The sequence below is a fragment of the Narcine bancroftii genome, chromosome 3, assembly GCF_036971445.1.
Source record: "Narcine bancroftii isolate sNarBan1 chromosome 3, sNarBan1.hap1, whole genome shotgun sequence".
NCBI lineage: Eukaryota > Metazoa > Chordata > Chondrichthyes > Torpediniformes > Narcinidae > Narcine > Narcine bancroftii.
In genome coordinates, this window is record NC_091471.1 from 299854757 (window position 1) to 299881718 (window position 26962).

The window sequence follows — 26962 nt, forward strand, 5'->3', positions numbered from 1 at the left end:
TACATTGAAGCGACAGGATAAGGTCAGGCCAACCCTACAACAATGAGAATTTCTTTAAACCTTGTGGCACTTATTTTGAAATTCCTTCCCAGCACATGGTTAGACTCATCACAAAGTTTAGCCATGGATGAACAATAATTATTGACGGCTCCTCAGCATATTAATAACTCATGCCCAAATATCTATCAAATGTCTCGAAACCTGCTGGACTTCAGGGGTTTGAAAAGAACTATTTATTATCTATTATCAGGCTGTAATCAGTTTCTTAACCTTCACAACCCGAATTTTTGGACGCAACTACTTTGATGTTTAGCAAAATGAAAACAATCATGAAATTACAAAGTACATGCACATGTAATCCCATTCATTCTGGAAATTATATGACCCACATGAAGTTATTACAAGCACACACAAAGAAAATGTTGTGTCATTTAAGGAAGTATCATTAATATATCAACAGGCCACAAAGGAACCGCTGCCCCAAGCAATCAGTTAAAAGTCCAATAAATTCTCTGCATCAACATTGGAAAGACTCTCTGATGTAGGGCAATTGCTATACAAAACTCTGCCTTATAATCTGAAACCCTTTAAACAAAGAACATCTTGCATTTTTATGTGGTTACTTCAATGCCAAAAAAGTATTGCAAGGTGCACATGAGCATTATCAAAGAAAATCTGGCAAGTCACAATGGAGAGAAAAAGAGTGCTGCTATCATAAACAGTAAAAGTCTTAAAATCCAGACTATTTGGGGATTGGGTGAGTCCCAATTTTCCAGATTCACAGGCAGTACTTTTAAAAAGAGATAACCAGAAAATTTTGATAGTTTCATACAAAGTACAAAAAAATGTATTCATTTTCGTGATTTATGTGCACTTTAAAAAAATAAAACGCATGCACACAAAAGCCCCCTAAATTTAAAAAAGTATGGATTCTAGGGTGGTCCGGATTTCTGGCATCTGGATTTTTGGAGTTTTACTGAAGTTAGGTGGAAAAAAAAAAGCAGTGTTAAAGGGTATGCTTGAAAATGAAGGGAAAGAATGGAAAAGATTTATGAAGGGAATGCCAGTTTTAAACCTGGCAATAGAAAGTACTACCACCAACATTAGACCAACAAAAGTAAAGGCACATCTCAGAATTATTAGACCTGGGAGAGGGGACAGACAGGTAGAGGAATGGCAAGAGCGTTGAGGGATTTGAGACCAGTGCTTTAAAGAATTTTTCTCAACTAGGAACCAGCAAGCATGTGGGTGACTTGGGTGTGATTGCAACACAAACTTAGGTGTTTAAAGAGGATGCAAGTTTGCAAGATCACCAAGGGTGCGATAGGTGAAAAGACAAGCTGCACAAAGCAAGACCCAACTTGCAAAGGTGAATATAGAGTGCCCATCAACCTGAGTTGGTTCTGAAATTTATGCCCCACATCTCTCAGTTTTAAAACTTGCATGACAACAATATACAAGCATCAAAACAATTTTTACAGTTTTACTGTGCCATGTTAATAATAGCATTATACTTGGAGTAAAACAATGAGGAAACTACTAAATTCAGTGTAAAAATAAAACAGGGTCATATATCTTACATTTCAGTTGCGTAATGCCTACATATCTAGAAAAGAATGAAATCTTAAACCAGGATTTTTTAAAAAAAACAAGCTGTCAAGTGAAAAAAAAATGCAGGAAACCACCAAAATCCTAATAGTAACAAAAAGGTGTGATGATACTGGAGAGAGTGCATAGATTTACAATGAGTACATCTCAAAAGTTGTACCCTTCAGAAGCACAACATTTCTCGAGGGCACGGACTGTACGGTTGTCATTCAGCCCATCATCTGTGTGAGCACCCAAAGCATTCCATTGGCCCCAATGTCCCCCACCCCCTCATTTTGCAGCAAACCATCATCTCACACATTCACACAAACCAAGTGCATTGCACCATCCATTGACCTACACCAGGTGCATTAAATTGTGGCAACTAACCCTTCCATAAATCTTTGGGATGCAAGGTGGGTGGATGGGGTGGGAAAAAGAGAGAAAAAAACAGGGAACCTCCATGCAGACAGCACCCAGAGAAAACTACCCAATACACTATAGGAGCATCCAAGGAATGCAGCAGGTGGAAGGGTAACAATTGTATACACTTCAAGTGCAAGCTTCAAAATAGAGCAAACATGACAATTTTTCTTTAGAAACATCCTTTTCTTGATTGAAACCATGAGTGTTTCTGACAAAGCCCACATTTACTCCCCACCCCTAAAAGCTTTTAAACCAAGAAGTTTTTGAGCTATTCCAGTGCGCTGATATTATTTATGGACCAGGAGTTACAATCTGGCAAGAAAAGCAACAAAAAAATAAGTTTATTACAACAGATTTTGAATAATTTTACAATCATAACAAGACTACCAGTAGCTATCTTTAGTTTTAAATCCAGATTAATAAAATTTAAATTCCATAGCTGCCAATGTGGGAATTGAACTCCAGTCTACAAGCTTTTTGGATTATTCAACCAGTAACATGACCTCTAAAACTCTGAGAAAGGTGGGAAAGACAATCATCAATGCATTTAGAGAGCACTTCGATATATACTTAGAGTGGCAACTTTTCAGGGTTATGCCTTTAGTATTGAAAGAGGAATGAGATTTTTCCAAAAAGCACATAAGAGCCTCCCTTCTTTATCAGATTTCTACAGTTTTATCACCTCACCAACAAATAAAATGCTGAGAAAATTGTTCCCGAATATTAAAAAAAAACAAAATTTACAACCACATTAATACAAAACAACAGATGCTGTGCAGGGACATAAAGGCTGTAATTCAATCTCTGGATTCAACAGGCTTTCATAAACTCTTCAAGCTTTTCTACTTTAGTTCAAGACAACAGCCAAAAACTGATTGAATTACATCTCCCACTTCTACATCACTTCCATGAGCAAGTGCAGCTTGTTTCTTTGGTTGAAGGGCAAGGGAGAAAAGGAAGGAAAGAAGATGGGAGCAGTTCATAAGAATCCAGGAGAACTTTAATGAATATGCATACCAATTTATTAGTGCTGTTTTAGGAACAATTAATTTGTTGCAGTAAGTTATTGACTGCTGCTCTGCATCCTTCAAAAAGGCTTCAAGGGGAATTTTTAATTCACTGAGCAACTGGAAATATGACAAGACCAGCCTATCCTTCCCCCATTTCCCCACCAATCCATGGAGACTCCCAAATGCCTGTAAACCTGTATGTGATTAATGACAAAATTTTGCAGCAAAAACAAAAAGCAAATCTAAAATTACATAACTCTAATTAACCAAGCCTTAATTAAACAAGTTTTCACAATGTATTCTATCCCCTAATATGTCCCCCAATATATTTCTGCCATACTCTAAGTGCTTTCACACATTTTACTGCTGAATTTAAAAGTATATTCATTCTCCATCCCAAAACTCATGACATTTCTCAGTGCAATATGGAAATCACAAATTCGGATTTTGTACAACTAGGGGAGGAAAGTCAATACACAATTTTGAGATAGGCTTTTCATTCAGGCAACAAATCCTGTGTGTGGTGTTTCATCATCTGATTCACTAGGATCTTGGGAGCCAGTAACACAAGTTACAAGACATCAATCGTGCATAATATTACAACTGCAAATGTGCAACCATTCATGCAGAAACGAATCATCTTGCATTTTAACAGTGATGCTGACGTCAGGACACAATGCACCATGTTCAAAACAAACTTGGGAGGTTTTTCCTTGCAGGAACACAGAATGAATCACTGGACAAGATAAACAAAATGCAGTTTCCACAAAAAGAGCAGATGTTTTGACTGCTATTCAAAACGCAAGACAGTGAAAATCTCTGATGTTAGATGGGAAAATTATAAGAAAAAATAATTCCGATGATTATATTTTTCCTGTTTGTCAAACCATTGTTTGTTAGTACAGCAAAAAAAAAACCCTCTGGCTGAATTCCAAGGTACCCCGACACCATATCACATTTCCCACTGTAATCTATCAACAGTGAACAACCAGAGTTGTTTTTTTTTTAAATGATTTTAAAGACCCATTTCTTTCAACTTGCAACCTCCTTATAATTCAGATCAGATTCCAACCAAGTCTGAAGATAGAAACTGTGCTGCAACACAATTCACCAATAGAATACATTGGCCACTGCAACATATGAGCGCACTGTACCTGTTCCCCCAAACTGGTTGCTTCCTAACGTGGTTGGACGATTTTTTCCATTGGAGGCAGGCGGGGAAAACATCTAAGAAATAAAGAATAAAGTGTCACTTGAGGAAATAAAACAAAAAGAGGATTTTGCAACAGCGCCTACTGTCAGTTCTCCAAAAAAAAAATCAGTTTGATCAACAATACCGCAAATTTTAAAAGCAACAGAACGTTTGTTTCTTTTAAACAAATTCGTTCGACCCACAAGCAATTTCATTCTTGTGCCACAGTGCAAGTCTGTGAACTCCTTCAAAGTGTGCCGTTCGCGTACCGGGTACATTATTTCACCGGGACGGCGATCTTGCAATGCAGATCCCCGGGATCGAGTACCGTGGTCTTTTTTTTTGGAAACAAAAGATTGCCAAGTCCTGTACTGAATGTCTGACAGTATCAGCGCCGCCTGCTAATGGCATTCCATAAACTGTTCATATCTGACTCACTTCACACTTAAAATTCAGATCCGACTCACTGTTCTGCTGGTAATAGCAAATCAAACTTGTTACTCGAGGATGGCTTTTGCATAATTGCATTAAAGCAGCAATCTCGCAACATAGATCGCTCACAAATACACGGTACACCGCCATAATTCTTACCGCACTGAAATCCAGCAAGTCGCTGAGCTCTTTGTCCGTCCCTATGGCTGCCATTCGCTGCTGAGGATTCATTTTGACAAATTAAAACACCCCTAAAGAAAGGTTAAAAAAAAAGAAATGGAAAGCAAACCTTACTACCCTTGACCATACCGTGATGTTCATCACGAGATTCAAAATAGCCTCGACGTCTAAGTTCATGGAGATTTGCCATTTTTTAAAAAAAACCAAGAAGTGCAAGAACAAGCTCACTTTGTTTGTGTGTGTGGGGAAAAGTCACCAGAATTTGGTGATGGATGGGGGAACAAAGTAAAAGGCTGCTAACTTTGACTGGGTGTTGGGAGGGGGGGTTAAATAAAAAGTTGAGGGCCCCTGGCAGCCGGCAAGGGTTGGGAGGAATGCAAGCCCGGGCACTCTTATGCATGTTGCGCCCCTCGTCCCGGGAGGGGCTGCAGCCGCGGCTCCGGTCCATGGCATGCGCTTGCAGCCCAACCGACCGGGACCACCCCCCTCTACCACCATTTTGTTCGGGCGCCTGTCCGCACCTTGACGAACTCCAGCCCAAAACGTTGGCGAGGCAACAAAAAGAAAAAAAAGCCCCCCCCCCCCCCCACCACAAGACTTGAGAATAATCTGCTGAGTTTCGCTATCTTTTTTTTTGCACTATTGATTTTCCATCCCCAATATTTCGAGCCGGAGCAAAATGAAGGCAAACGACGTATCCTTGCACAATCTCAGACCTGGGCACAAAGGGAGTGAAGTTAAAAAGCGCTCATTCCCTTGGAATGAGCCTGAAACACTGGTGATGCATCTGAATCTTTGCCCTGCAAAGTCCACTGTCTGAGCTGCAGTATTGTTTTCACTTCAACCACGGTGCATTTGCAGACTTTCCTCCCCCCCAACCCCCGCCCCCCCCCCCCCCCTTTACGGACTTCACTTGCACCCGTCCCCGAGGGCGCTCACGCAACTTTGTGCCGGGCTAACAATAAAACTCCACGCCGTTTGTTTACCTCCTCGCTGAGCATCGGAGAGCCCAGCGTTCACCGGGGGAGCGCCACGGGGTCCCCCCTCGGCGGCCGCAGGGACCGTCGCGCAACCTTGCCCGCCGCCGCGGCTCGATCTCCCGGCCAACTCTCGCGGCTAGCTCATTGAAATTCTCACAGATTGCGCGGCACCGTAACAAATGCATTCCCAGCGGCCGACATATTTACCCTCTTCAACGCGATCACATTGTGAGGCGGGGAAATATCCCTGCGCCAACATCCGGGGGCTCAGCCAAAAAAAAAACCACCACAAACAAACGGGCAGACTGCGACCGGGAACGGCGCTCCCCAAACTCCACGGAAGATCCCGTCGCAGTTGGCGTGCAAGAGCGACGGTGGAGATCCGGGTGGGAGCGGACGACCTCGCGCTTTCCTCGGGGACAATATTCCGCGTAAGCCGACAGCGGACCGCTCGAGGGTTGTGGGTTCACCCTGAGTGACGGCGGCCTGGCCAATCGGCGGGCCGGCCCGCCCTTGACGGGCAGGTGGCCGGGCGCCCATCCCCTCGGTCCGGAGTTGGTGCGCTGATTGGTCGGCGGCGGCGGAGGAGGAGGAGCGGAGGAGGAGGCGGCGAGCGCTCGCGGCCACTTCAGGCGGCAGGAGGAGGTGGGTGTCCGGCTTGGCAGAGAGCAGTGAGGATGAAGTGGGGGAGGCGGACTCCTCACCCGCTCTCTTCGCCGCCGTAAAATGCACATTAGGCGCGTGGGTGACGGAGATGATTGTGGAAATGACCCAGAGTTCACGGTCTCTTGGTCAACTCGTGGGATCAGGGATCCGATTAAAACGGCAGGAAAAGGAAGTGGAGCTGCTTGGAGCAGGACGGTGACGTCATGGCTTCACTGGAGGCCTCCAAGTCCTCCTTCCCACTGAGCACCCCTACCCCTGAGTTGCCCGCCACCCCCGGGCCTCGTCCCGAGTTACCCCCGTCCCTCCTCCTCCCCCGGGCCTCGTCCCGAGTTGCTCCTCCTCCCCCGGGCTCGTCCCGAGTTGCTACGCTCCCCCCTTCCCCGGGCAGCCTCCTGAGTTTCCAGCGCTTGGCCGAACTAAACCATGAATCGAGGGGCTCACCCCTCAATACCCAAATTTCTTGATGTCTGCAACAGATTATGCAACATGTCTTCTCAAACGCTTGAGGACAAAAGGCAAAATGTTTACTGGACAAAACTTGCATTCCTATTTTATATGCAGCACGCATGTTCTAATATACAAAAGTAAACATCACAGAGACTTGATTTACCAGTTATCTGAATATTGGCATTGGGTTTCTTTGAAACTCGTGGATTACAATTTCCTCAGTCCTGACTGCAAAAAATGTTGCCTAAATTAGGTTGACTGGCGTGGAAGGCTAAACACAAAATTTTACCCACTATTGTAGTTGTCATTATTTTTTTTTAATGTAGCTTTAAAATAAACCGAAGCAATTAAATATTTTGGATTTGGTTGTTAGGGTGATTTTGAGCATTCATGCAAAAGTTGAATGGAAAAGAGTTTTTACAAAACTAGATTGCTTGAAAGCTATCACAAATGAAATAACTGAATCACAGTAATAGCGGAAATTGAGTCTTAAAGTATCAACAGATACTGGATTAAAGAAATTGGAGAGTGGGTGGCTGAGGTAACTAGGGGTTTTGAAGTCTCAGATGCAACATTTAAAGTGTTGACTGTAAGTTGGTGTCCATTTGATTGGATGTGGCCTCTAGCCATCAAAAGTTCATTAATTGAAATCCCTCTCTCAAGAAGTGAAGCCTGATATTTCCATGGATATCAATTTGTTGTCTTAGAAGCTAAATGTTAAGATCCCATGGTACATTTCCACTTAGGAGTTGAAAGCAAGTAGACCATTGGACATTTTGTTTGAACATTCATCTCTGCAAGGCTAACTAATATACACAGGTTCCTTTATGCTACCTGCCATTGCTGCCATCAAGAGTCTAGGTCTCAGATGGGAAGAGGAACATGAAAACATAAGAAATAGGAGTAGGAGTCAACCGTCGTGCCTGTTGAGCCTGTTCTAGCATTTTCCCCATAACCTTTAATTCCCCTTCTATGCAAAAATCTTACTCTGCCTTAGAAAAAAAAAGGGTAGAGACGGAGGAAGTTGGGGTGCAAAGTGGATGGGATCCTGAAGGATGGCTAAGGCCTTTGTGATGGGAGAATGGTGGTGAACCAATTTGCATATTTTGATCCTTCTATATCAGCCTATCAGACTTAAAAGGCCAGAAGAAATGTTGGTGATCTGGTGTAAAACTTATAATAAATCCACAATTTCCCAATAAGATTTTTTTTTCTTGAAATCAAATTGCAGTCTGCAAACAAAAAACTCTACAACCAGCTTTGATCACTATACCCCTGTGAATACAATCAAATTTTTAAAAAGTAAATTAATTGTCCGAAGAATAAAATTGTTTCCATTGGTGTAAGATTTCAAAGTAAGTCTGTTACATTTGTTCTGGGAAATACTGGTACCTATTTTATGACAATGGATACTTAATGGATATGATGCATTCTATTATGCATTCTATTCTTCTTCAGAAAAACACAATTTCACTACAAAACTAAATATATTTTTAGAAAATTGTAGATCAGTGGGTTGTTGACACACCATGGACATGCTTTAACTCACTCATAAAACCACTACCTGCTCCTTTTGCATGGTGTATTTTGCAATAGTTTCAGTAATAGTCCCTCTTGCTTCCCTGACACAAGACATTTATCTGCAGGTCTTAAATAATCTAAGTCTGCATACTCAGTATGATACCGGAAACTAAAATAATGACATTGAAAGAAAGGAAATCACACAGAATTTATTCATTTTCGTGCAATCAATTTTGTTCTTGCACTGTTTACATAAGCATGAGTGAGAAGAACTTTGGGTTAACTATTATAGATTATCCAAATCTCAAGTCCACGTCTCACTCAAAATATACATTGAGACAACAATTGGTGAAATCCAATAGAAAGATGTCACAATTCTGACTTTTATAATCAGGTAGTATATTCTGAAGTGATAGAAATTGGCAGGATTATCAAACTGATCTTGACATTTTATCCAATTTATCAGAACAAAGTATTCAATAGTATGGAATTTTTGCAGCTTAGGTCAAGCCATTTGGCCCATTAAGCTTGTGATATCATCCTCCTTCACATTCCCTTTTGTGTTAGAAGTCCTTTTGTTTTCAATTTCCCCTTTGAAATTATTTACTGTCTCTGCTTCATTAGTCCATGACACTAAGTTCGAGATTTTAACCACCTGGTAAATAGAGTTGTTCTGGCTTCCTCTTTTTTTTTTAACAGCCATAAAATTATCAATTATTATAACCCTCCATCATTTTGAAAACATAAATGGGTTATCTGTTACACTTGTCAGTGCCAACAAAAACATTCCAGGCTTCTCAAGTTTTTTTTTATGATTTAAATTTTACTGAGTTCTTTTTTAAAAAAAGTTTTTCCAAAGCCTTGAGTCAGTGTTATGTAAATCATAAGTTGCAAAACATAAACTTATCCATAAGATAGAAACAAACGGTAGCAAAAAATATCACGTATCTATTTAGCCCTCTAATAACAGAAAAAAACTGCCTTTCATTAACAACATTCACCACTATTTTCCCCAAGGAAACCTAGATATTTGCCCCATTTGTGTGTATAGAAGGCCAGTTTATCAAACTAAGACATGCATTCAAACGCTGCCACTTTGACCATTTCTGAGGCGCATTCTGAAATGATGGTCCCACCCCCCACTCCACCCCCCCCCCCAATTATTCCAACCTCTATTCTTGTCTGAATCCAATTTTGAAAGTATTCATCCCCAAATAACTCATTTATTTTTGATAATGCATCATTCCAACAAATTACTTTTGAATCTATGCAATATATTTTGTTTATTCTCCCCTCTGGGAATCACGAAACCCTGTGAGAAGCATTGAAAATTTTTATGGTTTCTTGCCCATTTATTTAGTACCACCTTTCTCATCTATTTCTTAATCTCCAACGTCATTGATTTGTTTCTGAAATTTTCAGAGCATGGTATGAAACCATCAATTCTGAAAGAAGTTCATGATCTGTTTCCCAGGTAATGTGCTGGCAGATCAATGTGCATGTTATCTTCATCAATATTCTCAATGGTGGGAGATGGGCGTTGGTGCTTTCAAGTATACTACCATATCATATCCGTCACAATTGTTGATTCACATAGAAACTACAGCACAGGCCCTTTGGTCCTTCTGGTCTGTGCCGAAATATATTTTTCTATATTGTCTCCCTGAACAGCACATGGAACAAAGCTCTCCATGCTTGTCCCTTCCATGTACATGTCAAAATTTTTCTTAAATATCAAAATTGAGCCTGCATTTACCAATTCAGCTGGCAGGACTTTCCACACTCCCACCATACTCTGTGTGAAGAAGTTTCCCCTAACGTTCTCTATAAACTTTTACTCTTTCACACTTAACCCATGTCCTCCAGTTTTTATCTCACCGACCTCTCAAGAAAGTCAAGTGCAGTACAGAGAAGTCCTGGAGAAATTCAACAGGAACTAAAAAGCAGTCAACGTTTTTGGGCCTGAGCCCTTTGTCAGGAATTCTTTTACTGCTATGGATGCTTCATAATCTGCTGAGTTTTTCCAGCACATTGCCACATTGAACATCGTATACAGGAGGAGTCTATGCCTAGGTAAGTCCTTTGTCCTTCATGTTTCTAATAAAAGAACCAAAGCATGCTCATCAATCATATAACCATGCAGTTCTCTAGAATCATGGAGACCTACAATTCAGAAATGGCGTCAGCCCACACTGAAAAATTGCATTTACACTAATTGTACCAATTCCATTTTTTATTCTCATAACATTCCCATTAGTTCCCTCCAGATTTTTTCACACGGTGCAGTTTACAGTGGCCATTTCACCTTTCAATTCAAACATCTTTGCAACATCTACAGATGTACCATGGAAAATATCTTGTCAGGGTGCATCATTGCATGGTCTTGGTACTACTGTACCCAAACTATAGTGGATTGTGAAGGTGGCTCAGACCATTGCACATACTCTCACACCTCCATTGACTTTACCTATATCTTTCGCTGCCTTGGAAAAGCAGCCAACATATTAAAAGACTCAGTCCACCTCGGCCACTCTTGTGCAATCAGATGACAATAGACTTGACATCCTGACAGCATCCCAAAGAGTTCAAACTCAATTAAATACATGGACAAAGAGGAATTGTAACGTATCCTCCCCATGGTCATACAAATAGTAATGTAATGTGCTTACTTGTTTTAGAGTTTTACAGAAATAGGCCCTTTGCCCCAACCTGTCCTTGCCTGCATTTGAACCATATTCCTCTATTGATAGTGACTTTGGTTGAGATATAAGCATCGACTGGCTTTCTGGGATCTCGTGGGTTTTTTTATATGCTTGTCCAGGGCTTTGACATCAACATCTCATCTTCAAGACCAAGCTCATACACTTTAAACCTGTTCAGGAATATCAGTAAGAACCACAATTTGCTGACTCAGAGGTGAATACTTACCTATAGCAAAATGGGGAAGTGAATGCATCCTAAAACAGCTCTGAATTCCATTCAACATCCATCCAAAGAAAAGTCACGTTTCTTTGCTAAATTCCTTTGCTTACTAAGCTAGTGTATCAGTTACAAGAGTAAAACACTAAAGTCTGCAAACACCACGATTGAAGTACTTCAGTCAGTTACAACATGTATGATGTGCAGCAATGAATTTGGGGAAGCCTTAAGTATCTTGATTCTTGTGGTGTCACAGTCTTTCCGTACTAAGCTTTTCTATCAGCAAAGATAATTCACCCCTAGTATGAGGTTCAGGCTCTCAAGTCTTCTGAGAAGTGCTGTCAACTGAGCGATTGCTGATAACAAAGCAACATTGCACCTCAGATCAGTTGACATTAGTGTAAGGGGAAGAGATCATAAACCTGACTTGAAGTTTCATCATTTCACTTTCAACAAATAATTTTATTTGAAAATCTGCTGTGCAAAAATGTTTGCAGCTAATTTATAAGGTCAAAATCATCATTCTTTGTGAGCATCAATAAGATATAATCAAGTTTGATTTTTCATACACAAGGATTGTAGAATTATTCAACTTTTCTCTCTTGCCCTAGCTCTCAAAAGCTTGAATCAGTCGTGACTTTCCTCTACTTTTAAACAGAAAGGTATGTTATTGAAGGATTAGAAGCAGTTCTTTTAGATAAGAAGTGATGTACACCATGCAGAGGATATATTTTAAAACTGGAGTATAACAAAGATTAACTGGAAATTCTACTTCTGATACTAATGCAGTTTTGGTATGACCTTGTTTAATAGTGCAAAAGAATGGCATAACTTAAGTGAGAACAGATTCAAGGTGTGGGATTGAATTATGATCTGTTTTTGCACCAATAACTAATAAGTGACTTTTAAAAAAAACCTTCTAATGCCTTTCCAGTGTAAATGACCACGCTACATAGATTAAACAAAATTAACAGATAATTACAAGTGAGTTTCAAATAATTGGGATTGACCTTGCTATAATTAATGTTGGAGATCCAATTGGGTCTAGTGATCATAATTCTGTTAGTTTTAAGGTAGTTTTAGGGAGGAGCAAGGAGGGGCCTAAAGTTGAGGTTCTGGATTGGAGAAGAGCAAATTTCGAAGGAATAAGAAGGGATTTGGGGAGTATTGAGTGGGACAGGATATTTTCAGGTGAGGGTGTAAATGAGAAATGGAGGATATTCAAAAAAGAAATTTTGAGGGTACAGAGTAGTTATGTCCCAGTGAGGATCAAAGGAAAGGCTGGAAGTCAAAGGGAGGCTTGGTTTTCGAGGAATATTGGAAATTTGGTTAGGAGAAAAAGGGAGGTGTACAAGAGGTATAAAGAGCAGGGAGCTGAGAGTTTGAAGGAGGACTACAAGGAGTGCAGAAGGAATCTTAAGAAAGAAATTAGAAAGGCCAAAAAAAAGGCACGAAGAGGCTTTGGCAGACAGAGTAAAAATAAATCCAAAGGGTTTCTATAGGTACATTAAAAGTAAAAGATTAGTGAGGGATTAAAATTGGACCCCTTGTAGATAGCGAGGGTAGGCTGAGTGAGAAGTCAGAGGAAATGGGGGAAACTTTGAATGATTTCTTTGCCTTGGTATTCGCTAGGGAAAAAAATATTGAACCAGTTGAAGTAAAGAAAAATAGTGGGGAGGTCATGAAGCATATAAGGATAACCGAGGAGGTAGTGATGGCTGTGTTGAAAAAGATAGGGTGGATAAATCTCCGGGACCGGACAAAATATTCCCAAGGACACTCAGGGAGGCTTGTGGACAGATAGTGGGGCCATTAACCGAGATATTTAGGATGTCACTGGCCTTGGGGGTAGTGCCAAAGGATTGGAGGGTGGCGCATGTGGTTCCGCTGTTTAAGAAAGGGTCTAAATGTAAACCTGGGAATTATAGGCCTGTGAGTCTGACTTCTGTGGTGGGTAAGTTGATGGAAAATGTTCTGAGGGATGGTATTTACAAATATTTGGAGGTACAGGGATTGATAGGGAGTAATCAGCATGGTTTTGTCAGGGGTAGATCATGCTTGACAAATCTGATTGAGTTTTTCGAGGGGGTTACAAAAAAGGTTGATGAAGGGAAAGATGTGGATGTTGTCTATTTAGACTTTAGTAAAGCTTTTGACAAAGTTCCCCACAGGAGGTTAGGAAAAAGGGTGGAGGCATTAGGTATAAATGAGGAGGTAGTGAAATGGATTCAGCAATGGTTGGATGGGAGGTGTCAGAGAGTAGTGGTAGAAAATTGTTTGTCCAATTGGAGGCCGGTGACTAGTGGAGTTCCTCAGGGATCGGTCCTTGGTCCACTATTTTTTTGTAATATATATAAACGATCTGGAAGTAGGGGTGGAGAATTGGATAAGCAAGTTTGCGGATGATACAAAGATTGGTGGTGTTGTGGACAGTGAGGAAGATTACCGTAGATTAAAAGGTGATTTAGGAAGGCTGGAGGTGTGGGCTGAGAAATGGCTGATGGAATTTAATACAGATAAGTGTGAGGTGTTACATTTTGGAAAGGCAAATCTAAATAGGTCATATGCATTAAATGGTAGGCTATTGAGATGTGCAGAGCAACAAAGGGATTTAGGAGTGATGGTAAATAATACCCTCAAGGCTGATACTCAGGTAGATGGTGTGGTGAAGAAGGCATTTGGAATGTTGGCCTTCATAAATTGGAGTATTGAATTCAAGAGTAGGGAGTTTATGATGAAATTGTACAAGGCATTGGTGAGGCCCAATTTGGAGTACTGTGTACAGTTTTGGTCTCCAAATTATAGGAAAGATATAAACAAAATAGAGAGAGTGCAGAGAAGGTTCATGAGAATGTTGACAGGATTTCAAAGTTTGAGTTACAGAGAAAGGTTGTTCAGACTGGGGCTTTTTTCTCTGGAGCGTAGAAGATTGAGAGGGGACTTGATAGAGGTGTTTAAGATTTTAAAAGGGACAGACAGAGTAAACGTGGATAGGCTTTTTCAATTAAGAGTGGGGGAGATTCAAACTAGAGGGCATGGTTTAAGATTGAAGGGGGAAAATTATAAGGGGAACATGAGGGGAAATTTCTTTACGCAAAGGGTGGTGGGAATGTGGAATGAGCTTCCGACAGACGTGGTTGAGGCAGGATCATTGGTTACATTTAAGGAAAGACTGGATAGTTACATGGATAGGAGAGGACTGGGGGATATGGACCGGGTACTGGTCAGTGGGACTAGGAGGGTGGGAATTTGTTACGGCATGGACTAGTAGGGCCGAACTGGCCTGTTCTGTGCTGTAAGTGGTTATATGGTTATAGGGTTAATTCTGTGTACTGTGACATTTTTGGACTATTTAAGCTTTTTTTCTGTCTTCAAGTTTTATACACCATCTCAATCAGTCAATTGATTTACAGTCCTATAACTCAGTGTTGTCCGATACATTAACTACTACCACACATGGCTAATTGGGAATCCAGATGTGGGAATTGAAGTCCTGATTAGGAAATGAAGAATGAGTTCTAAACATCATTCTTGTCCGTTTGATCCCAGCACTCACTCAGATGGCAATACATTTCTTTGTATTTGTTCATTAAACAGAATGACAAAAAACAGTATACAGGTGGTTTTTGATAATCTTGCTGAATGGTCTAAGGTGTTAGTGAAGTAATGGCCACATGTGCAATACATTTATCGGTAACTTGTGTGTGAATATAAGCTATTTTCTTTCAAAGTTATCACAATATTGACACCTGTGGCCTGCCAACAAATTCTATTAGTCTTAAATGTTTAAATTTGTTGTCAATTGCTAGGCTGTAATGAACCGTGTGTGTTGAAAATGAACCAATGTAATTTATGGCATTTCCATATGATGCAAACTGTCTTGTGCTTAATTTGTGATTCAAAATTTCAGGACACACCTTGTGTTCTGTGTCCTGACCACAGAATCCCAGCAATCTGTAGTGATTGGCAGTTTAGGTAAGGCATAATTCTGAAGACAACTTCTGGGGCAAAGATATACACCATCATTATAAAAAAGACAGCTCCATCTCCCTGTAAAGACTTTTTATTAGCTTGCTAATTTTCTTTGCCATGGGATCGTTCAGTGTGGAAGGAGGTCATTTGGTCTAACCATGCATTTATAGTAAGTTTGCTGCATTTTAATGTGGTTGTAACTATGTACCTTGTGTTTTGGAAAGGAAAAGTCAGTACTCAGGTTATCGAGCACATCACAAATTCAAACCCAATGTGTTAGAGGTAATAGCATGGATAGGACTGTCATATGTTATTGTTGAATTGGCAACTAATACCTCAGGCGCCTGCCTACATTTTGCTCATACTTTGATGAAGGGCTCAAGCTGAAGTGTTCGTTATGTATCTCTATCTTTGCTACACTGTTTGACCTGGTGAGTTTCCAGCATTGTGTTTTTACTTCAATCACAGTGTATGCAGACTTTTGTGTTTTACACTTTTCTACTTGTTCTTCAGAAAAAAACAATCTTTCCATTTTCTTCTTGGTTGCACATCATAGAAAGGTAGAGCAAGGCTGACTTAGTGTCCTGTCAATCAAACTTGGTCACTACACTGTTACGTAACTGAGATTAATTTCATTCAGAAAAGTTATTCCACATCATATACCAGAGAAATTACTTCCATTTCCACTGGGAGAATTTTTTTTAAAAATTTAGACATACAGCATGCTAACAGGCCATTTTGGCCCTCGAGGCAGTGCTGCCCAATTTATTCCTAATTAACCTACATCCCCGGTACATTTTGAACGGTGGGAGGAAACCGGGCCTCCCAGGGAAAACCCACACAGACATGAGGAGAATGTACAAACTCCTTATAGACAGCACGGGATTCAAACCCTGGTCCTGATCACTGACGCTGTAAAGGCGTTGTGCTAACTGCAACGCCAACCATATATACAAAATTTCTTTTAGTCTACCATAAGGCAGACAATGATTTGTCATCAGCCGAAATTGCCCAGCACCATTGTTGTAGTTTTTGTTTCAGATTTATTGTCAGAGTACGTACGTACATGCCATTACTTACAATCCTGAGATTCTTTTTCCTGTGGGCAAGGCAGAATTACCACTGATGGGTAGAGCAAAAAACTCAAATAAAGATGTAAACAAACTGACTCCGCAATATGGAGTGAGAAAAAAAATCAATAAAGTACATAAATGAGAGTCCTTAACTAAGTCCCTGATTGAGTTTGTTGTTGAGCAGTCTGATGGTGGAGGGGTAGCTGCTGTTCCTGAACCTGGTGGTGTGAGTCTTTCCTTATGGTAGCAGCGAGAACAGTGTGTGTGCCGGATGTTGTGGGTCCACGTTGATTGCTGCTGCTCTCTGACAGCAGCGTTCCCTGTTGATGTTCTCAAAGGTGGGGAGGTTTTTAACCATGATGTCCTGGGATGTGTCCTTTATGTTTTGCAGGGCTTTACGTCAGGGACATTGGTGATATCTTAATAAATCTCAATTTCTTCTACTTTGTTAATTCCTCTCCTTTTTAATTCAACCAATAAAGAACTTCACTTCTGAATTGTAGTTCAAACCCCACTCAATCTCATTTTAAGTCTACCATTGTTAATAAGAAAGGGATAAGACCTAAGACATGTCAGTAGGGAGGTCTAGTTAAAGTGATGGGGCTTGAGATACTGAGAGGTGCGGAGTTGAATGGATTTTGATGCTGGAAGATGAATTACCTTAGTCTGTCTCTGTGGTAGGAGCCAGATGTGAATCTCTGGTTCACATTGATTGGTTCCTAAAATACACCACCACACACATCAATGCCTCATTTTTTAATAAGATTCCCAAAAGCAAATCTTGATTTTAATGTGGATCAAGACACATGAATTACAATTCATAATCTTTAATCGCTTGGCCAGTCCTTCAGAGTGAAAATTGTACTGTAGATTCTGCTGAGTTATTTTATTGGACTGAGGAAAATTATGACTCAAGAATAAATATGAAAATATTTGTTCAAAATCCATTAATTCAGTTATCAGTTTGCAAAAGATTTTCACGTTTCATTATTCATATTTAAAGGGCTTATCCACGGAATGCTTATTTAAACCAATTTGGGTTTCACTTGATGAACATATAGAAAATACAAAATACTAAGATCTATTAAGGAGGAATTGGAACACAATATATAAGAGGAAAATTAAATATTACCCCTACCAGCTCAATAAAACTTGACTACGAGGGATTCAATGCACATCCAAAAAGGGATGAGATTCTGAGATATTGTAGAAATTCAGCTGTGTGATTGGGGACTTTCATGCCCACTCCAAGAATGTCTCAATGGAAATCATGCAACTGCAACAGGAAAAGCCATAAATTTGGCACGAATATTGTAGCATATCAAAATGTGTTAATCACTAATCAGCTTACTCAAAACAGAAAAAACAAGCACACAAGGAAAATTCTGAAGTATTAACTCTTGTTGTTGTGCCTTTGGTACTGTCATAACCATTGTTTTCTAAATCTAGATGTTCCTTTAGCTTGCTGCGAAAAAAAAACCATCATGCATTTGGCTCTGTTTTAGAAATGCTTGTAAGATCACAGAGCATGGAACAAGACAGCACAGGAATAGTCCCTTCGGCCCATATGTCATGATGTCATCATTTTCCTCCATAGTGATTCATGCTTCTTAAGCTATGGGATACAAAAATAACAATTTTATTACTATAGTTGCAATTGAAGGGGAAATTGTATGAATTTAAGGTACTATGGAATCATTGAATCTACTTTTGCTATTGACAGCTCTGAATCGAACCACTGGCTGTTTAAATTGATTTTTTCATGGTCTCCATTCATGCATTGTCAAATGAGGAAGACCTGATCTTCCAGATTCCTAAGGCTATGCTCGTTAGGATTTCCTGCAACTTGAAGTTCAATGGCAGCATCCAGCTAGACTATTGCCACACAGTGGAATGATCACATTGGACCTGAAGCTGAATCCAGGAGCCCATTGATTCTTTTTTCAAGGAAGCAAAAGAGACAGAGGTAATACTTGTACAATTATTTTACATTACATTAGTTCTTTAAGTATTATTTGGTGTTTCATCCTGTTACCTTTTTTTTAAATAATGCTTTCCTTAGATTTAATAAATGAATGTCAGAGATATTTAAAATGATTAAAATCACGCTTTATAAAATGTGAAAGTCCTATTTCTAGCTTTGTAGGCTGTTGAAGGTTCCTAAGTATTTCCGGGGGGGGGGGGGGGGGTCATCCTCATAGCTCCACTGAAGCCACTACCACTGCTCAGGATTTTGAAATCCTACATGTGATAGGTCAGCAAGACTGGATGTGTGTACCTGGCCCTGGTGTAGATGTGGCGGTGATTTTTGACAAAGAGGGTTGGCTAATAGAATTGTTACAGAAAGGTTCATTTGGGTCTGTAATGCTGATCATTGTTGTAACTGCTGCTTAATCTGTCTGGATTCATCACCATCCCTTCTCTCGATTATTTAAATTTAAATTAGACTTACTAACAGGCCCTCCTGGCCCATGAGCCCGTGCCATCCAATTACTCCCAAGGGTGGGAGGAAATTAGAGCACCTGGGGAAAACCTATGCAGACACGGGGAGAACATACAAACTCTTTACGGACAGCGCTGATTCAAACCCAGGTGGCTGGCGCTGTAATAGTGTTACGCTAACTGCTACACTAATCTTGCTACCCTCATTTAAAAGCTAAGATCCTATGTGTTAGTTCGATTGGCTTTTCCTTTCAGGATTCCACATAAATAATAGTTTACCTCTTACCCCTGATACCGAGAGAACCAAGATTGTGGGTATACGGTATTTCCATTATAAATTTCTTTATATGATCTGTACCAACTTACATTGAACTGCTTCTACATTATTTATTCTCCTATTTAATGCTATCCTTTTTCTAGTCATTGTGTCCTTCTGTGGCGGAACGCCATTAGGCAGGCGAACTGGTCCCGCTTGTCACGCATGCCGGCCAAAATGGTGCCGTCGGGGGTTTCCTCCCGACCTTGGCACCAGGCTCAAAAGCCCACGCTTGGGGACCCACGTGACGCCCCGGTGACATTGGGGCCCCCCAGCGCGGTTCTCAGCCAGGTCTGGGCTGGGAATATAAGGCCAGCCAGGCAGCCTGCAATAAATCAGTTTTGCTCACTGAACTCCACCCGTCTGGTTGTGCGATCCTTCAGTTAGCAGTGTAGCTGCCGCTACACATCCTCAGAATTTATTTTTGGAATTGAAAAAATAGTTACTGCTTAACAAGCAGCAATGTTTTTAAAACTGAATTTTGTTGGTAGTGAACTACATTAAGAGGTCCAATGCTCTATATAAATTTGTTTATTTTCTGTTGATGGGGTAAGTAAAGGTAAAGGCAACATTGTTGTGAAGGATTGTTGAGAAAGAATAAGCGCTGGGGCCAAATTGTCTTTACAGTTTCTTTTATTATATTTTTAAATATCTAAGAATATTGACAGGAGTACAGATACTTTTCAAATAATTAAATTTCACCTTCGAGCCAAATTGAACAAGTGCCTGTAACAAAAAGGTTAAAAATATATTCCCGGAGGAATTCAATGGTGAGCAGCATCTGTGGGGGGGGGGGGGGGGGGGCGGGGGAGGAATGGTAAATGTTTTGGGATGAGACCCTTGCTCTGGAACAAAAGGATTTACTGCACAGTTTTAAACTTCTATTTCACACCAGAGCAGTGTGTCACATCTTCCGTTAACAAGCTCAGTCTATGTAAAACTAACTTCTGCAGGAGATCTAACAATATAATTCTTCTGAATTAGATTTAGACTTGACACTTAAATAAAAATTGACATATATGAGAGAATTTTACTTGTTGTGATGGATTACAATAGTTTCTTACTCTGCAAAGCACTTATATCCCTCTAATAAATTTAACTTTCGAGATACAGCATGGTCACAGGTCCTTCCAGCCCAAGAATCCATAATTCCCAATTACATCCATCAATTTACCAACCCTATACATCTTTGGATTGTGGGAGGGAACCGGAGCATCTAAAGGAAACCCGGATGGACACAGGGGGAATGTAGAACTCCTGACAGACAGTGGTGGATTCATGCCCAGGTCGGTGTGCTGTAATAGTGTTGAGTTAACCACTAAGCTAACTTTGCCATCCCAAATGAAATCCCCCCCCCCAAAAAAAAAACTGAAAAATGTAAAAAAAAAGCAGATATAGGGATCCTCAGAATTTCAGGGAGCATTAGTAGAGAGAAAAACAAGATTAATTTTTTGGGCCCATAATCTTTCATGAATTGGAAAAGTGAGAAAACAAGTGTGGTTTAAGCTGCAGATGATGTATAACTATGAGAATTAAAACATCATAAATTTGAGTGGCTTTGAAAGGAGATGGATTGGTTTTTTAAATATATTAGTTCCAGGGCCTTGACAGAGATCATTTTATCCTCTTTAGCCAGGTTGCAAAGGACTGAAGAATAGCCAGTGTTGTTCCTCTGTTTGAGAAAAGCAATAGAGACAAACCAGGAACTTATTGCCTCTCTGTGGCCTCATTTGTCTCTCTAAAGCCATCTAACCCTCTGTAACCCTGATAACCTCTAATCTCCTGAAGTTAAATCTTTTAGAATCACTTTATTTTGCTTCTTGACTTGTGGTCTTTATATTATCTCTGAAATTCCCTTCATGGACTTCTTCAGTCTTTCTACCTCTCTTACTGCTTAAGACATTTCTAGTAACTAACCTCTGTGATCAAATTTTTAGTGTCCTGTCCTTGTATCTCCAAGTGACACAAGGTTAAATTTAATTTGAAATCACTCTGGTGAAGCAGCTTGAAATACTTGAACATGCTACATGCTCCTTATTAATGCGAGTTGATATGTAGTGATACAATGAACATCAGCAAACTTCCAGTGAGAGAGGATGTGTAAGAGATCTTGAAAATGATTACAAGTCGCACCATTTTGGAAACATACGTCTTGAAGAAGCAATTGGAATTGTTTTGCTGAGGTACATCATTAAAAAGCACTTGATTTACAGTATTTTTCAATTTTGTAGTCTATACCATGTTGCACCTGAACCCGTTTACGGTGAGTAATCTCTATTTGATTAGTGAAGTTAATCATGTTAAAGGTCTAGTTTAATATGAAGCAGAGATAAACCTTTTAAGCAAATGTTTGAAATAGGTGGAGTTTTTTTTACAAAGTAGTTTTGACAACTGTGGCAAGATAATATGGCAACGTAAGTGAGAAGAAAATAACTACGAGAAAAGGGTGAGAAATTGAGGAGTGCATGAAGGACTGAGATGCTATTTGCATATGGCCTTTACTATGGTTATATTTTTGCACACTAACAGAATGATCGGCAAAGTTTCTTCAGAAAGAATACTTCCTTTTTGAACTCAAAATAACTGATCAGAATAAGGCTTAATTTGCATGCAAATGAGATCGCTCAGGCTTCATGTGAAATGGTTCTTTTTTTAACTGTACAAAGCAATACATAAAAGAAATAGATAACAGATTCTGTATTACACCCATATTTCAGATATGAAGAGAAACACTTTCATGGTTGGATGGCCTGTGTACAAAATGGTAAATTCATGGATCCTGTTGTATATTTTAAACTAATTTTGGGACCCTTGAATATGTTATTCAGGACCTAATTCCTGAAGAAATTGAGATCTCAGTTTGCAGTACGGATGCTTACGATGTCTTTCTCTTTTCCTAGCACTATATTTTTGTTCTTTGCTCCATACCCTGGTCCACTTGACTACTGTTATACCTATTTATTTGTTTATTTCTTATTACTGCAATACCTGCTATACGAGTTGGATTGCCGAGTTGGATTGCCTAGGTGGCCACCGAAACAAAGCTTTGTGCAGTATTTTGATATGTGTGACAGTAAACATTTCATTTCGGTGTTCAAGATTAACATCATGGCCATCAATTTAATATAAATCTGGAATTATATTTGTGAATAAATCATTCCTGTAGTGCTCGGTGTTCCTTCAATCAAAATTTATATTCTGTTTCAGCTACCTCTCATGGAGTTTACCCTAGGACTCTGACAGGCAGGGAAACTGGCCCAACATTGGATCCTCTTGTCCAGTATGCTGAAATGGGTGTCACAACCCGCACTTACTCCAAATGCACTGATGAAGCCCAAGGACCAATGTGTAATCATCCACAAGTCTCACGGACCTGAAGAAAATGTAGTGCTTAGCTCAGTTACATAACCAACTAAAATGTAAATGATTTTTAAAAGGCTAAACAATAAATCCTCATCCAAACTGACTTGAAAAATCCAAATTTGAATTTTGTGGAAAGTGTGCAAGTCTAGGTTCAAGACTAGTTTCTTTCCATCAGTTAACAAGCTCTTAAACCTCCCCTTGTTACAATAATCAGGGACTGTTCTGACACCACAAAGGGATTGTCTGGATTATTACTCAATCACTATTTTTTTAACAAGTGTAGTGGCCTGTCTGACGGCACTACCTTACGCAAGTGGCAATAGATGACATTAAAGACAGTAGAGTCAGGAATCAGTACCTTTATTGTGCTTAACCACAGCTTTTATAGTTCCCTCTGCACGTTTCACGCTGAGCCTTCTGGGATGCAGTAGTGACGTCACTTTCCAGCCTCGGGTGTCAGGTGCCATAAAAAGCGCAGGCTCTTATTCGCGCAGTTTTCCTAATTGCTGGTGCCTGGCTTGTAGCTGGAGGACTGAACATCGTTGGAGGTTCTGCGCTCTGGTAATGTGCTTGCTAAACTGCTGTGGCTGCGTGCGATTCTGTCGTACACGTGGGACTCCTGCTACATTACCCCCCCCCCCCCATAATCGTGGCTGCCAGACGCAGGCTCCTACTTGTAGTTCAACCTGGGGCGTCCTACTTATAGTTCAGCCTGGGGCGTCCTCTGGGACTTTCAGTGTGATGAGATTGGTCTTGAAAGGTCAGTGTGTGCCGGTGTCAGTCGTTCAATTATGAACATACTTTCTTGGCCCCCTACATCCAAAGTAAATACTACACCTTCTCGACTGATTACCCTAAAGGGTCCCTCATATGGGCATTGAAATGCTAACCATTTCTGACCATTCCTAACCATCACAAATTCTGCAGTCAGTAGGTCGTGTGGCACTTGATGTTTGGAGCTCCCGTAAAAAACCGTGGGATAGGGTTGTTTTGCCCTATTGCTATCTCTCACAAGACGTAAAATATCCAAGTCAGCTGTCTGACTTATGTCACCAAAATGTATTTCATCTGGAATGGATAGTGGAGTTCCATAGACCATCTCAGCAGTCGAAACTGGCAATCCTTCCTTTGGTGCTGTACGTATTCCCAATAGCACCCACGGTAATTCATCCATCCAATTCGGCCCCTGCAGTCTTGCCTTAAGTGTTGACTTTAAATGCCTATGGAACCGTTCCACAAGTCCATTTGACTGAGGATGATAGGCGGTTGTGTGGTGTAATTTACTTCCACAGAAGTTTGAAATCTGTGTCCACAGGTGGGAAGTAAACTACGTACCTCTATCTGAAGTGATGTGACTCGGTACACCAAATCATGCAACCCAATTCAAAATAAAGGTCCGTTCACACAACTCCGTGTCTGCTTCCGGCCAGTGACTAAAACGGTCATTAACAGTAAATAAATATCTCATCCCTGACAGGTCTAACTACATCCACGTGGACGTGCTGAAATTTTGCATCCACCGTGGAGAATCTTTCAGGCGGTACACGTGTGTGTCTGTGAATTTTAGCCTTTTGGCACTGAAGGCAAGTTTTGGCCCACAGGGTGACATCTCTCTTTAGACCGTGCCACATATAACGATTTGACACTAGTTTAATGGAAGATCTAATGGAAGAATGTGAAAGATTATGTACATCATGGAAGATCTTCCTGCGCCAGCTAACCAGTAGAATGGGTCTAGGGTGTTGTGTGGAAATGTTGCAAAGGAGTGTGGGACCGCTTGCCTCAGTAGTGATTTCCTCAGCCTGGAGACTTGTAACGGTGGTTTTGCAGGCTTGTACCTCCTCATCCCACTGCTGGTCTTCTGCCAACTGTGCCATGTCGATTCCACCTTGGACTGCAGAGACAGTTGGTCTCGTTAGGGCATCTGCCACCAGATTGGAAAAACCGGCAACATAACGAAAATCAGTCATGAACTCAGAGATGAATGACAATATGTATTGCTGGCTCGCGGACCATGGGTCAGATATCATACTCATGGCCTGCATGAGGGGTTTATGATCAGTAAAGGCCATAAACACTCGACCCTCCAGCATGTATCTGAAATGGCACACCACCAAATACAACGACAGTAACTCCTGGTTGAATGTGCTGTATCTCATCTCTGTAGGTCAAAGATGTCTGCTATAAAACGCAAGTGGCGTCCATTGTCCTTTTACGTGTTGTTGCAACACTGCACCAATTGCATGGTCGGATGCGTCTAGTTAGCGAGAGGGGCGCTTTGTGATCTGGGTGGGCAAGACTTGCCGCAGATGCCAAAGAATCCTTGGTTCTTTCGAAAGCCATGTCCGCTTCATAATCCCATCCTGATCTTTTTCTATTTAATAGGTCAAACAGTGGGCGCATCACGGCTGCCGCTCCTCTAATGAAACGACGGTAAATGGTAACCATTCGTATGAATCATTGCAAATCCTTCGGAGTACGAGGCCGAGGAAACTTGTGTATGGCAATCACTTTGTCCGGCAACAGTATAGTTCCAGTACGAGAAATCCTGTGGCTGAGAAAATCAATTGCAGCTGTACCAAATTGGCATTTTGCAGGGTTGACTGAAAGGCCAAAATCCTGTAATCTAGCGAACAGGAGACGGAGGTGTCGTTTATGTGATTCCTCATCAGGGCTTGTTATGAGGATGTCATCCAAATATATGAAGGTTCCTTCTAAGTCCCTAGTGACAACATCCATCAATCTTTGAAACGTCTGGGCTGCATTCTTCAGACCAAATGGCATTATAAGAAATTCAAAGAGACCAAAGGGGATTATAATAGCCGCCTTTGGAACATCCTCAGGGTGAACTGGAATCTGATAGTATCCCTTTACTAAATATACTTTGGAAAATATAGTAGTGTAAGCCAACCGTGTTGAGAAATCCTGAATATGAGGGATTGGATAGCGGTCGGGAATGGGAATGGGAATGGGAACCACCTGTAGTCCTCACATGGCTGCCAACCACTGCAGCTTTTATGCACCATGTGAAGGGGTGAAGCCCATGGACTTTTGGACCTGCATACTACCCCTAATTCCTCCATTATTGAGAATTCTGCTCTTGCAATTGTAAGCTTGTCTTTTGGAAGCCTACGGCATAAACAGGTGGACCAGTTGGTTCAATGTATTGATATACACCGTGCTGTGGCTTATTATCCTGAAAATTAGTCGTCAACAGTCCCGGGAACTCTTTAAGTATTGAGGCATATGCCTCAATACTTACTGGTTGGAAAGAACGACGCATTCTTTTAAGGGACAAACTTTGGAAGTTAGCCGTGTTTATCAGATGGCATTTATGTATTATCAACCAGGAGACCATGCTCTCTCAAAAAATCCGCGTCTAACAGGGGAAAACCGACTGAGGCCACCATGAATTTCCAGTAGAATACCGCTGAACCCGTATGTATCGTGACCTTCCTCATTCCAAAAGTAGAAATCGTGGTACCATTAACTGCTGAAAGCGGTGGAGTATGTGCACCTTGTGCCAACTCAAACTGTGTTGGGGGAACACTACTGAACTCAGCACCTGTATATATCAAGTAATCCACCCCCGAAATCACGTCATGTAAATAAAGTAGACCTTGGTCTGTGCCAACTGCCGAGGCCACTAACAGCGGTTGGCAGGTCCGTTTCCTGGATGTGGTGGTGGACATGGGTAAGTGCAAGGACTCTTACATCCATAGGCAGAGTGACCCCATCGGCGATGATAAAAACAGTATCCAGAACTTTTGTTTCCCTGATCAGGATGTGGTCACTGCACATGCGGTGGTCTTGGCGTTTTGGGGGGCTCGGACAAATCAGCCACACAGATGGGCTGCACCTGCATCTGTTAGCCTGTGGAAGGCCAGAAAGTCGGTCGGCTTCTCTTGCTACCAAATGCGGTTCTGCAAAACTCATGTGCGCCACTCCCGCTGCCACATGCATTGTGTATTTAAGATTATGAAAGGGATAGACAGAATGGATGTGGATAGACTATTTCCGTTAAGAGGAGGAAAGTTTAAAACAAGAGGACATGAGTTAAGAATTAAGGGGCAGAGGTTTAGAGGTAACATGAGGGGGAACTTCTTTACTCAGGGAGTGGTAGCCGTGTGGAATGATCTTCCGGGAGAAATAGTGGCGGCGGAGTCAATTGTATTATTTAAGAAAAGGTTGGACAGGTATATGGATGAGAAGAAGATGGAGGGTTATGGGCATTGTGCAGGGAGGTGGGATTAGAAAGGGGTGTTTGGTTCGGTGCGGACTAGAAGGGCCTAATGGCCTGTTTCCGTGCTGTAATTGTTATGTTATGTTATGTTAATTTCGATAAAAACAGTGCCTCGAAAAAAAAACAATCCATATGGCCTGTGGCTATTGATACCAGCTCTTGCATAACTGGGATGGACTATGGTCCCCCAGTT

General features: G+C 40.9%; 1 protein-coding gene and 1 long non-coding RNA gene across 20 annotated transcripts in view; one reads left to right on the forward strand and one right to left on the reverse strand.

Annotated features, from left to right (window-relative positions):
* Positions 1-6267, reverse strand: part of LOC138758977 (transcription factor 12-like) — a 135198-nt gene extending 128931 nt beyond the window's left edge. For 10 of the 18 annotated variants that reach the window (XM_069928683.1, XM_069928682.1, XM_069928693.1 and 7 more), the window contains exons 1-3: positions 5814-6008; positions 4807-4866; positions 4178-4250 (exon numbers count right to left, since the gene is read on the reverse strand). In XM_069928683.1, coding sequence (XP_069784784.1) covers positions 4178-4250; positions 4807-4866; positions 5814-5828 — 148 coding nt within the window. In that variant the 5' untranslated portion in view covers positions 5829-6008. The other 8 variants (XM_069928695.1, XM_069928684.1, XM_069928692.1 and 5 more) reach the window with 4 other exon arrangements.
* LOC138758978 (uncharacterized) lies at positions 5898-22629 on the forward strand. Of its 2 annotated transcripts, XR_011354557.1 has the most exons (5): positions 5898-6452; positions 10308-10514; positions 11972-12022; positions 18129-18371; positions 22371-22629. It is a non-coding gene; the product is annotated as an uncharacterized lncRNA (long non-coding RNA). The 2 variants fall into 2 exon arrangements; XR_011354556.1 differs by lacking the exon at positions 10308-10514 and having other exon boundaries at positions 5960-6452.
* The last annotated feature ends 4333 nt before the right edge of the window (positions 22630-26962 follow it).